The following is a 13,592-nucleotide window of genomic DNA, read 5'->3' as shown; positions in this document are numbered from 1 at the left end:
ATCTGTTTCCTTCATGTTTTCTCTGTAATACTAACACGTTACACTTATCTCTCAATTGACTCAATTTCACCAAGGACAATTTGGAGTTGGAAGTAGCCATTTCGCAGGGAGCTTCCGACATGAACAAGACTGTCCATCTGAGATACATCAATATTGTACCAACACTGGGGTGGGGATTTCAAGAGCTACCCCCATGGATATTTCCAGTGTATGGCCTTCCTGGCAATGACACAACCTTGGTAAGACAAAGATAGGAACCAAGCATTGATGTACATCTTTAAACACCTCCAAATGAGCTATGAGTTTGTTTGATTATTCTTTATTTTTAGGGTAGATTTAGCATGGCGTCCTCATGCTAAAGAGCTATGCTGTAACAGCAAAAGAAAAACTAATAGATTCCGTATTGCTGATTGGGGAAATCCCAACTACTCTCAAGTAACAGGACCACACATCACACTGATGTTGCTCTGAAAGAACTCTGTAAGCTGATCTTTTACTCAGACTCTCCGCTGTCCCCATCATCCACAAACTTCAAGAGAGAAATAAAGAGAACACATGAGATCCTAAAACTACTTATCAAAGCAGTTAAAAACCCTCTAACTTCCACAGTCTTAAGTACTGCCAAGAGCCTTGACAGCAATAAGACAAATCATCTCTATGACCCACAAGTCGACTCCTTATGAGTTAATAGTAGGCTGCCTTTTTCAAGTGGGAATTTTGGTTTAAATCTTAGGTTCTACACGATTACCAACTGATACTGCAATGATAACCCAGGTTTATCACAAACAGAGAAGAGCTTATGAATGATTTAAAATCTGGAGTTTTGGTTTTCTGGAAAAGATGCTGCCAGAGAAAACTCTCCACTGATTATCAATAGAAAGGAACTGATCAGATACTGTGAACAACTGATTCAGTGGTAACAGTCTGAGGTGGCATTCACTGGAGTCATGTTTCCCAACTTAGAAGACACGCATCACATCCTTCCGACTCCTGTGCAGCCATTCCTTCTAAGGGATTCTCCAGAAGATACTGACTTCAAAAGTGGACAGCTCCTACGCAAGATGACAAAATCAGATTAATTTTCTGATTCTTCAGTACTCTTTACTATTAATCTTGCCTATTAAAACCAATACGATCTTTCTTCTTCATCCTATTGGTTTTGAACTCCTAAGATCTCCTTCTGCCACTTAAGGAAAAACAAAACTCTTGTTACTTTCCCCCCCACCCCAGACCATAGTTACTAATCTGAATTTAACAGATTGCTGGATCTACTATCCTCCATCTGACCCTGCTGAAAAAAACTTAATAACTGTTCTTTTAAGCACTACAGAAGGTAGATTCCCTTTTATAGGGAATATTATATCATATCCCAGGCTTCGGCCATAGAAAAATGGACCCTGACCTCAAATTAACATGTTTCTGCTGAAGTCATTACAATCCTAACAGCAAGACCTATTCAGTCAGAAAGACACTAATCCTGGGACCATCCTGATTACGATAGCCAGTTTGTTCTCTTCAGAGACACTTGAGCCTGGCTTGCAGGAACTATTTAACTCCACTTAAGGAATCTGTCCATTTTAAGGGACCAAAACTGGCTCACTCTTGCTGTAATGAATGATACTTACATTTCCAATACGCCCACTACTAGGATACTACTTCTATGCTGGACATAGGGTTTACACATGCCCGCTGCACACTAACTCATTCTGTGTATTTAAGTAACTTTGGGATTTTCAGGTATTAAAACCACCACCCCAACTTGTTCAACTACAGGTGTGTTCCTGGTGGTCTTGCTGGAGAGCACTGACATACTTAATCTAGATAGGTAATACTACCATTACTTTATGGTTATGGAAACCTGGTAAGGTTCAGTGACTTGTTCAAAGTCACACATCTAGTAAGTGGCAGAAACTGATAGCAGACTCCAAACCTGCCTGACTCCAAGTCCTGAACTTTTAATCATTACGCTATACTGCATATATGCTCAGTGTCGCAAATTCTTCCATCATTCTAACTGCTCACCTCAGCAAGTTTATTCACTATTTACACACAAACTGCCAAATTTCTCAACATCTTAACCGACCCTCATAAGTCGCTTCTCTTTTAATGGCAGATTTTAGAGTCTAGAAAAAACCCCTGAATTTCTTTGTTAGCATAGTAAACTGTGGATTATCTAAAACTATTTTATTTATCTTCAGTGTATACAGATAATCGAATACTTCAAGACAAATAATGAAGCCCTATCATGAAGTCCTTCTCACTTAAACAAATTTTCCTTAAACCATACCGGATATAGATGGCCAGCTTTTTGAGAAACAAGACCCAATCTAAACTTAGCAATTATTTCTCTCTTAAATTTGCTGTACTTACTGTATTTATTGGGAGTGTCAGATTTTACAACTTTTTGCTGGGCAACTGGCAATAAAAAGAACAGGTAAAATCTTATTTGAATTAATTTCATGAGTAATTAAATTATTATTTTAGAATTTCATAATGAGTATATTCAGTATTATACTCTCAGTCTCTAGAATGACAAACTACCTGCTATATATCATCTTTAATAAGTTAGTAAAATTAAGTACTCTTATGAAGTATTCTTATGGAATATGGAAAAAAAGTACCACACACATCTTCCTCTTCTCCCTCCTACATTTTTTCACTGCCTAATATACTTTAGGAATTTAACTTTTTTCTGTAAGGCTTTATTTTAGTGTACAGATTTGGAGTTAAGATAGGTTAGTTGAGAGTGATTAGTACATTTGCTATGAAGACAAGGGAAAAACACCTAATTTGGATTATCTGATTATACGATACTCAGATCAGAGTTCTTTGTACGTCTGCTTTGTAACAGAACCTACATTTGCAATAGTATATATTGGAAAGGAAGTATTCTTATAAAACTGAAAGGCTTATTCTACTTATGCTCCTAACTTCTCTATTTAATCATGTTAATGATATAATAAAGGCAAAATGTGAACTGATTAGATATACTTGAGAGTGGTAAAATAAGGCTATTTCACATATCTAATAAGGTTATTTCACATATCTAGTTAGCAAGATACTCAGATTAATATTTGGTTTCTAAGTTCTCAGATAAATAATTAAAATAGTAATTACTTATTAGTTCATTATTCAGAAGGTACCAAGGTGTTTTCAAGATTAAACATGTTAGTAATTTAACAAAAACTTGGTCACATTGTCAAATAGCTAGGATCTCCTGCCATCAAATATATTACTGAGTGTGTGGTCACTTGAAAAGCACAAGTATCTTGACCCAAATTTCGGAATATTATCTTTAGTAGGTATTATGAATAGAATTGTGTCCCCCCCGGCCCAAGACATATTCAAGTCCTAACCTCTAGTACCTGTAAATATAGCCCTATTTAGAAATAGGGTCTCTGCAGATGTATCAAGTTAGATGAGGTCATACTGGAGTAGGGTGGGCCATAATCCAATGATTGGTGTCCTTAGGAGGGAGATTTGGTGCTGAAGCCAGAGACAGAGGGAAGGCCCCATAAAGATGGAAGCAGAAATTGGAGAGATGCAGCTACACGTTGAGGACTGTCAAGGAATGTTAGTAACTGTCAGAAGCTAGGACGAAGCAAAGGATCCTTCCCTACAACCTTCCCTGCCAACACCATAATTTCAGACTTTTAGCCTTCTGAACTGTGAGGAAATAAATTTCTGTTGTTTTAAATCACCCAGTGTGTGACGGCTGCTGTGACAGCCCTGGGAAACTCATATGGTGGATCAAAATCCAAGAAATTAACAAAGGTAAGAGGCCCTCCTGGTTCTCCAATCTTTTGGAGAAATCCTCTTTATTGATCTTTGTTGGCTTTTCTTCTCTCCCTGAATATAGATACTTCTCAAGGATCAGTTCTTTGGCTTTGGCTCTTACATACACATTTTCCTGTTGAGAGTCAATCTGTCACTGCTAAAAGTCCTAAACTGGTCATCTCCAGTCTTGATCTCACCCACCCTGCCTTTCAACGGCTCTGTGGCACGTTGGCTGGTCATCACCCAAGCATGGTTCACACGGAACAAACTTTGCTGACTTACTCTTAAAACTGGGCTCCCACCTCCTCCCAATGATTTTCAAAGTAATTATGGCATCTAATAGATTCCTATCGAGTGTACAATTACCATTATTTTTTGTACCATTAAGAAAGAAAAAGTAATTGTAAAGATTATTAATTGTAAAACATATCTGAATTTAGAGATAATAAAATACGAAAAACTGTGACTTATAATCAATGAATACAATAAAATGGTATCAGTATTTTCCTAGTCATCCTGGTACCCTGACCCTCTTATTCCCTCAAACCACATATTCAATATCATCAGGTAGTAATGATTCTTCCTTTACAAAGTCTCTTAATACCCATTTTCTTTATAGTATTATGCTAAGCATCTTCATTCATACAAAGACAACTGTACTGTAACTGGTTTTTGGACTGTCTCTCCCCAGCCAACCCCCTATGAATTTGACCAGTATCAAATTCATTTTCCTAAAATATCTGTAAATGTTTTATTTTTCATTCATTTAAGGTAGACTCCTTATTACCACTAGGATAAAACACAAGCTGACTTGGCCAAGCTGTGGTAGACACTGCTAGTTGCATACAATATCCATTCTCCTGTAATTTTGTGAGGCAGTTACATACCCAACTAATATACATGTATTCCCAGATTCCCTTGCAGCTAGGAAAGATGACGTGACATAAACTGGCAGAAGTTTTTTTGGGACTTCTAGGAACATTTTCCATACAAGAGTTACCCCTTTCTAAAATATGAGGCTAAAGATGAAGCAAAAATCTTATAACCATGAAGCAATAAGTATATGGATGACAAACTAAGGATGGTGGATTATAAAAATATAAGGGGCCTAGGTCACTGTAGAGCCACTCTACTAGTCCTGGACTTCCTATTTCTGAATATTTTATGCAATAATAATAAAATCCCGTTTGGTTTAAGCCATTTTGAAGGGATTCTGTTATATGCAGTTGAATGCACTCCTAGCTGAAACTAGTGTTCAAGGCTTTTCACAACATGCTCTCAACTGCTCATTTTTCTTATTTCCCATTATTTTCTATACTTGTAGGTTTCCATGCTTTATTCACATCATTGTGCATTGAATTCACTGCTTTATCAAATATACAATGTTCTTCTACACCTCTGTGCTTTTATACATTTTCAAAGAAATGTCATTCCCTCACCTGGGCAAACTCCTACTTACTACATAAGATCCAGCTCAAATACACAGTGTTAACTTGCTCTTTCCTTAGTGAACCTGTGACACATTGTTCCTACCTCTAGTCTAGTGCTGATTGTTGATTTACTCATCTGCTTCCCCAATTAGACTATTAACTCCTCAGACGCAGGCACTATATGTCTTTTTCATCATATATCCCCAAGTTTGGCACATGGTAAGTTTTCAATAAATATTTTAATAAAGAATAAAACACTAACTGGATTTTTTAAACTGGTATTTTTTGCATTGAAAGTAATTCACAAATCACAGATATATGAACTGTGCCATCATATATGTGTCCCATCAGATACTGTTCAACTATTTTCTTTGTTCCCCGTGGGTAACTTACTAAAAAAATATTGTAGTACTAATACCATCTAAAAAACCCAGTTACCATGTTTTATTCTTCTTAATATTTCCTATAGGATACAGCACAAAACTTTTATCTAATAAGCACTTAAAAATGCTTCACTTAGGGACTTCCCTGGTGGCGCAGTGTATAAGAATCCGCCTGCCAATGCAGGGGACACGGGTTCGATCCCTGGTCCGGGAAGATCCCACATGCCGCGGAGCAACTAAGCCCGGGAGCCACAACTACTGAGCCTCTGCTCTAGAGCCCGCGAGCCACAGCTACTGAGGCCCGCATGCCTAGAGCCCATGCTCTGCAACAAGAGAAGTCACTGCAATGAGAAGCCCATGCACCGCAACGAAGAGTAGCCCCCGCTCGCCGCAACTAGAGAAAGCCCGCGCGCAGCAACAAAGACCCAACACAGGGACTTCCCTGGTGGCGCAGTGGTTAAGAATCCGCCTACTAATGCAGGGGACACAGGTTCAAGCCCTGGTCCGGGAAGATCCAACATGCCACGGAACAACTAAGCCTGTGCGCCACAACTACAGAGCCTGCGCTCTAGAGCCCGTTGAGCCACACTACTGAGCCCATGGGCCACAACTACTGAAGCCCGAGCGCCTAGATCCCATGCTCCACAACAAGAGAAGCCACTGAAATGAGAAGCCCGTGCACCACAACGAAGAGTAGCCCCCTCTCGCCACAACTAGAGAAAGCCAGCACGCAGCAACGAAGACCCAATGCAGCCAAAAATAAATTTATTAAAAAAAAAGAAAGACCCAACGCAGGCAAAAAAAAGAAAATTAAATTAAATCTTTTAAAAAAAGAAAAGCTAGACTTGACTTCATAGCATCATGGAAAACACAGAAGACGTTATACCTATAGAGGAAGACTGTGGACTAATCAGAAGGTCCTCTTGGACTTGTTCACTTCCTGGCACTGTCTGCTGATCACTCAGTGAACTCTGAGATGCACTGACAGGCTGGGATACTTCCTCATGGACCTCCTCATCACTTAACCTTTCTACTTTGACCCGGACATCTTCCTCGGTACCCAGAGGTAAGGTAGTTTTTGTGCTCTCACAAGTCACATAATCAGCCATTCTTCTACCTGTCTCAGATGGGCCAGGTAATTCTAAAGTCCGGGTATTTTCTGCTTGCTTAAGCTTATCAGGCTGAATCCTTCGATCAATTCCAAAAGGAAAAGTCCAGGGAAAAGCTAGAGAAGAGTCAACTGGTTGATTTCTATTTTCTGAGTAGGAAGCTGAAGAATTCAATACCTGTGGAGAACTTGTTTGTGTGCTACACTTTACAGGACTTTCAGGAGACATAACAATGTAGCTTTTGCGCTTTCTCCTCGACTCTCGGCAAACAGGAATGGTTCTTTCTACCACACTGCACTCTGAAGACACTGGAGAAATGCTTCCATCTCGAGACGTAAAATTGCAGTTAGAGTTATTTTCTTGTCCAGCATCTAGACCCTTTTCTGGTTGGCTGTTGGGTGTATTCCATAAAATGCTTGATTTCATGAACTCTGAGCAGGTGCTAGCAACACTGAACATTTGCATATAGCTGGCTGCAGCTAGAACATCAATGATATTTTCTGTGTTAATTGACAGAGTGGCTGTGTAAGCATATTCTAAAAGGGGTATAAAGCCAGTCACTGTAACATGATGCAAGTCCAACACATTCTTGTTCTCATCCTCTGCTTGGCCTACAAGTTTGGTGCGAAAGAAATCACTGCAAGCTGCTAGTACCACCTTATGTGCCCGGAAGATTTTGTCCTGGACACGAATAGTGATATCACAAAAATGTCCATCATTTCGAAGCATATTTAGCTTTCCAAGCATTTCCTGGCTGTGGGAAGAGGAGCTATGAGTAAATGTTTTCACACCCATCTTTTCCTTCCTCTTCTACCAATGCTCTTCAAGGATGCAAATGAATCAGAAATGTCCTAAAAGATAAATAAAATAAGCATTAATTGATGGTTTAGTAGCTGAAATAAAAGGTGATTTAGATCGTTTTCATGAGGCCACCATGCTAAATCAACAAGCTGAAAGATGGTAGTGAGAAAGTTAGTTCAAGGTAAGAAATATACTAAAATACATTCTCTATACCTGTCCCCTAAAGTGTCCTATCAGTGGAGTCTGTGAGCTAATGTCACACTTAATGAGCTGCATAGTTTTAAATAATAATAGTTTGCAAATAATGACAATTATAGAGTACTATTTTCCAGATATAGTTCTAAATGCTTCACATTCGATAATTTTGATTGTCATTATGTCTCTACCAGTAGGTACATTTTATCCCCATTTAACAGAAAAAGGTTAACTACCTTGCTGAAGTCAGAAAGTTATTAAGTGGCAGACCCAGGGTTCAAATCCAGTCAGGCTGGCTCCAGAACCTACACTCTTAACCTCAATGCTTTATCCTGCCTCTTTTAGGATATAAAGCGAGTAAATACAAGTGACCAAGAGTCTAAGTTTTATGACGTGATAGGTCTGCATTCTTTCTTCAACAATTCCTCCAAGGCTGTTATAAGGGCTAAATGAGACAATGCACGCTGCACATGCTGAGCACAGTATTTGGCACCTGTGAGCACTCAAGTGAAAGCAGCTACTGCTGTTTAGATTACTAACGCGATAAAAGCACCTTTCTGAAAGAAAATTTATAAAACAAATAATGTTTAGTAATCAACTGATTGGATTTTCCCTTAAAAAAAAGTTGGTTTGCCTGTATCACATTTTACATTTATTCACTAAAAATATAAAAAACTGACATTCTTAAATACTTTTAATTTTGCAAATCTAATAATACTTTTAAATAATAGTTTTTACAGTACTTTCCCCCTAGACTCTTTTTACATCCTCTATGTGAAGTCACGGAGGCTTGTATTAGCCCCTTGATGAAGATAAGAAAACACTAATGCTCAGAGAAGTTAAATGGCTAACAAATGACAACCAAAGCTACGATCTGGGTCTTTTGACTGTTAGATTGCTTTTCCAATATAAGAACACATAGCTATGTACATCAATTATTTTATCTAAGACAAATAACTTTTCTTTTTTTTTAAAAAAAAGTACTAAAATAAATGCAAAACAAATTTGGGGAAATACTTTTTGTAAATCATCTCTAGATAAAGAAGATTTCAAATGCCTCAAAAATATAGCCACCAGTTAAAAATGATGTTGAAGATGATGAATATTTAATTGACCTGGAAAAATGTGTGGTTCTGAGTATTAAACGAATGCACAATTACTGAATACAGTGAACACTCAACAGTGGTCATTACTATGTATTTAGAGAAAAATGTGATGAGAGTATATAGACGATAATCATCCTTGTGAAATGTATACACATATGTATATATTTGTACACACATACACACACACACACACACAGAACAAGAGAACATGAGGTCTTAACTAGAGATTCATGGATTCACTAAGGGTGCCATGATCCTTCTGAAATTGCACACAGAAAAATGCGTGTATTGATGGTAGCTTTCATCATATTCAAGGGAATCACTGGTAGACTATGGGTGTTTATTCTCTTCTTTTTATACATTAAACAATTTTTTTCTTTTAAAAAGCACCATACTGCTGCAAAACCCTAGGGTTTCAGTTCCTCTTGGTTCGAACCCCAAAGCCATGCAGAATAGGTCTACTTCTTCTTTCCCCTTGAAAAAGCTTTCAAAAACTGAAGATGGCAATCACATTCCATTCTTTCCTAAGGTTTTGTTCTTTAAGCTAAACATCCCTTGTCCCTTTAAGTTCTCCTTAAAATTTGATGAACATCCTTGCTATGCTCTCAACAATCTCCATTTCCCATATTCCTTTAAAACTGGTTCCCAGAGTTGTACACAATATGACAGGTATGGCAGGATTATAACTTGAGCATAACTTTACTATTTTTACCTCCCTTGTCTGCGTACAAATATTAGTAAGACTAAACCCGGTATTCTAACAGTCAAATCATACTACTGCCTGATTTTGTTTATGCTATTGAAAACTTAATTCAATAATCGACTGATTAGACGTGAGGAACTTTATTATGTAAAGAGAAGAACACAATTAAAAATAAAACATTGTCCTTGACCTCATTAAGTTTACAGTCTTGGGCTTCCCTGGTGGCGCAGTGGTTAAGAATCTGCCTGCCAATGCAGGGGACATGGGTTCGAGCCCTGGTCCGGGAAGATCCCACATGCCACAGAGCTACTAAGCCCATGCGCCACAACTACTGAGCCTGAGCTCTAGAGGCCGCGAGCCCCAACTACTGAGCCCGTGTGCCACAACTACTGAGCAAGCGTGCCACAACTACTGAAGCCCGCGTGCCCAGAGCCCATGCTCCGCAACAAGAGAAGCCCCCGCTCACCACAACTACTGAGCCTGAGCTCTAGAGGCCGCGAGCCCCAACTACTGAGCCCGTGTGCCACAACTACTGAGCAAGCGTGCCACAACTACTGAAGCCCGCGTGCCCAGAGCCCATGCTCCGCAACAAGAGAAGCCCCCGCTCACCACAACTAGAGAAAGCCCATGTGCAGCAACGAAGACCCAATGCAGCCAAAAAAAAAAAACCAAAAAACTTAGTCTTTATGAAGACGACACACGTACCTAATTAAAACTACGCAGCTAGTGCTATGTGAAAGCAAATAAAGAAAAATTTAATTCAGAATGTGCAGGGCAGAAGAGGCACCATGGAGGGCAGGGCGTAATGAGAGCAGAACTCTGCCGGGTGACAAAGCAGATGGGAGTGCCGGGCTCTCATGGGACCTCACACGACCTCAGTGAGTGCTCACCATCCTGACTGCCTTGCGTACAGTGTGTGCACTGTACTGGCAAATTGTTGTTAATGGCACTATAAGTTACTCTAAATGTGGGCATGCAGAGGTCGTCAGTTCAAACATCAATCCACTACATAAACATCACTTTCGAATGTTCTTTGCAAGTAAATGTACATGTGAAGGGGAAAAGATTTTTAAAAAGACACCCTAAAGATTTCCAGCTGAATAAATATAAAAAATTCACTGAATATTCCAACATGAGAAGACAAAATGATCAATCTGAGGTTCTTCTTCATCTCATAACACAATAAATGGCATGAAGCTCTGTGCCGAGCCAGCCAGGTAAGGCCGCTGAAGTAACTACCCTGACCAATCAGAGGCGACATCTCAAATATAAACCTGCCCATGTGCTTTCCCAAAGACAAGCAATCACAACGAGACACCAGGCAGCTAGGACTGATCTGACCAAACTACCATTTAACGTATCTTCTGATTTCTCTCTCACAGTAATGAGATGAAGAGGGAAAAAAATGGGAAAGCTTTACTTGAAGTTTTTTGTTCATTTGCTGTACCCCAGTAAACTGGCTTCTTTAAAAGCCAAGCCATCAAGAGCACTTAGTTTGATCAGGATCACGTGGTTCAGGGAGGAACATGCCTTCAAGCAAGTGACACTCATAATCCAGGGACCATCTGCATGAACAAAGGTGTGAAAGCAAGAAATTAAATAGTATATTTGGAGAACACGTGCAACAGGGTGTTGAAAACATTTCAATCTTGGTTTGGGTGGAGGCCCCAAACAACAGATACTGCATCCAAAGTGAGGTGCAAGGCCACCTGTGCATGGAGGCAGGGGAAAACTTAGTTTCAACCTTTAGTTACACCCACCTTCCACGTTCAAAGAATCAAACGTTAGAAAAGGATTTTTGCCAAGTGATCAGTGTGTTGCGAGTTTCAAACCCTCTCCCACTCCCTTCTACTCCCCCATAATGGAAAGGGGTTAAGGCAAGTTTGCCTTTAGTTTACGGAAAATGTGTCATACTTGAAAAAAATCTAATGGATACAAGTCTGATTTAAACTCTGGCCAAGACTAGGAAGTATGCTTACCATCTCCCAACAGCATATAAAACAATGCCCGGGGTGGCTGAAGAGACTCTGGTGCCCAAATACTGGGTGCACATCCTGGTACCACCATGTGTAGCGGTGGGACCTTAGGCAAGTCACCAAACTTCACTGTAATTTCTTCAGCAGTGAAACAGGGATAACAGAACCTACTTCAGAGAGCTCTGAGCATTAACTGGCCTGATACACATAAAGTGCTTTTAACCGTACTTAGCACGAAATAAATGCTACAGAAACATCAGCCGCTGCTGCTACTGTTATTAAAGGCCTTTTCTTCTGATTCAATCCTGGCTTCTCTCAGTCCTGGAGGGGCCAGAAACCACAGTCAGCAAATGAGGAGGAATAAAAGGGCAGAGAGGAAAAACAGAAAGAAAAAGGAAGCCAAACAAACCTCACTTTCCACTGCAGACCTATAGTAGGCCTGAGGTGGGCAAACAAGAAAACCTTTAACTCTGAATTAAATTTATTAGTTCTCGAAAATAATGTTTCTGTTCCCTGAAAGTAACCAGAAAAGTTATTAAGACTTGCCCTTGAAGAGGCTGGAGGGAGTATTAACCCCACAGAATAAATTTATATGGATGGTGGAAGACAAAAATAAAATGGATTCTGAGTACCTTCCGTAAATTGTGTTTGTTCAATGTAATGGTTACACACATATGGTACAAAGTATAATACAGACGGAGGTATGGAATGGAAGGAAGATGAAGATTAGACTGGGGAATGCCCTGTATGCCATGTACTTATTACATTAATTTCCCAACACAGGTCTGTGAAAACTTAGTCTCATGGCATACTCTATAATAAATTACACAAATATAATTTAGAAATACTGCAGTAACACACATTGTGGCAAAACTTGGAATGAGATTATGTTATTTGAAAAAGTCATACATAATATGGATAGTACAGAAGCCAGAAAGTATGTCCTGAAATTTTTATAAATTAGATAATTCTATTTAAAAAAACCTCGTATCTCTCCATATGCGTATAGATGAATATGTATGTGTGTAGTTATATATTTAATTTGGAACTCATTTAAAATTCTCAAATAAATATTTTTTAAATCCAATTACTAATGCAGAGTTTATGTAGCACTCAAAATAAAAATGTATTTTGGGGACTTCCCTGGTGGCACAGTGGTTAAGAATCCGCCTGCCAATGCAGGCGACATGGGTTCAAACCCTGGTCTGGGAAGATCCCACATGCTGTGGAGCAACTAAGCCCATGCGCCACAACTACTGAGCCTGCACTCTAGAGCCCGCGAGCCACAACTACTGAGCCCACGTGCTACAACTACTGAAGCCCGCGCACCTAGAGCCCGTGCTCCGCAACAAGAGAAGCCACCGCAATGAGAAGCCCGTGCACCACAATGAAGAGTAGCCCCCGCTCACCGCAACTAGATAAAGTCCGTGCATAGCAACGAAGACCCAATGCAGCCAAAAATAAATAAATAAAATAAATAAATTAAAAAAAAATGTATTTTGTAATAGTTTGCAATTTGAACTGGTGAGTAATTCAGAAAGTTCCCTTCCCATCCCTTTTATTCCAAATTACTTATGAAATAGTATATACGTGTTTATGAAAGCGGCCGTTGCTAAACAACATATATTTTAAGGAGAGAAAAAAATCCTATGATTCTGTTTTGCAGTTGGGTTGAAAAACATTTACCAAATAAGGTATATAGCCCAGTTGCTAGAATAGTTTAAGTTAGACAAATACTAAGTTTTGAACTCTGACTCTTCCATTTACCATTCAGGCATTAATCTTAAGTCTAGTTACTTCATCTCTCTATGCTTCAGTTTTCTCATTTGTAAAACAGGAATGGAAATTACACTTTTAAGATAGTCAAGAGGACTGAATTAGCACAATTCCTGGCACAAAGTAAACATTCAATAAATGTTAGCTTCTATTATTACCCTAGAAAAAGTGTGAATAAAACGAAATGGAGATAAAATTTCAAAATATCTACTCTATTTCTTATATGACACAGAGCACATCTTGAATATGTATATTTTGATATAAAGGTTAACTGATAAAAATTATCAGAGGACTTGAGATTAAAATGGAGTAGCTTGGACTTCCCTGGTGGCACAG

The 13,592-nt window shown here is 39.1% G+C and overlaps 1 protein-coding gene across 5 annotated transcripts in view; it reads right to left on the bottom strand.

Annotated features, from left to right (window-relative positions):
- ZBTB44 (zinc finger and BTB domain containing 44) overlaps positions 1–13,592 on the bottom strand; it is a 71,156-nt gene that overhangs the window by 21,301 nt on the left and 36,263 nt on the right. For 4 of the 5 annotated variants that reach the window (XM_059930025.1, XM_059930026.1, XM_059930027.1 and 1 more), the window contains exon 2: positions 6,477–7,550. The exons of the other annotated variant lie outside the window; for it this stretch is intronic. In XM_059930025.1, coding sequence (XP_059786008.1) covers positions 6,477–7,494 — 1,018 coding nt within the window. In that variant the 5' untranslated portion in view covers positions 7,495–7,550. The remainder of the gene's footprint in view (positions 1–6,476; positions 7,551–13,592) is intronic. 5 annotated transcript variants of the gene reach the window in all.

This window comes from Balaenoptera ricei, chromosome 8 (assembly GCF_028023285.1).
Source record: "Balaenoptera ricei isolate mBalRic1 chromosome 8, mBalRic1.hap2, whole genome shotgun sequence".
In the NCBI taxonomy this organism is placed as follows: domain Eukaryota; kingdom Metazoa; phylum Chordata; class Mammalia; order Artiodactyla; family Balaenopteridae; genus Balaenoptera; species Balaenoptera ricei.
Note: the sequence above shows the minus strand (reverse complement) of the source record. Positions and strands in the feature narration are given on the sequence as shown.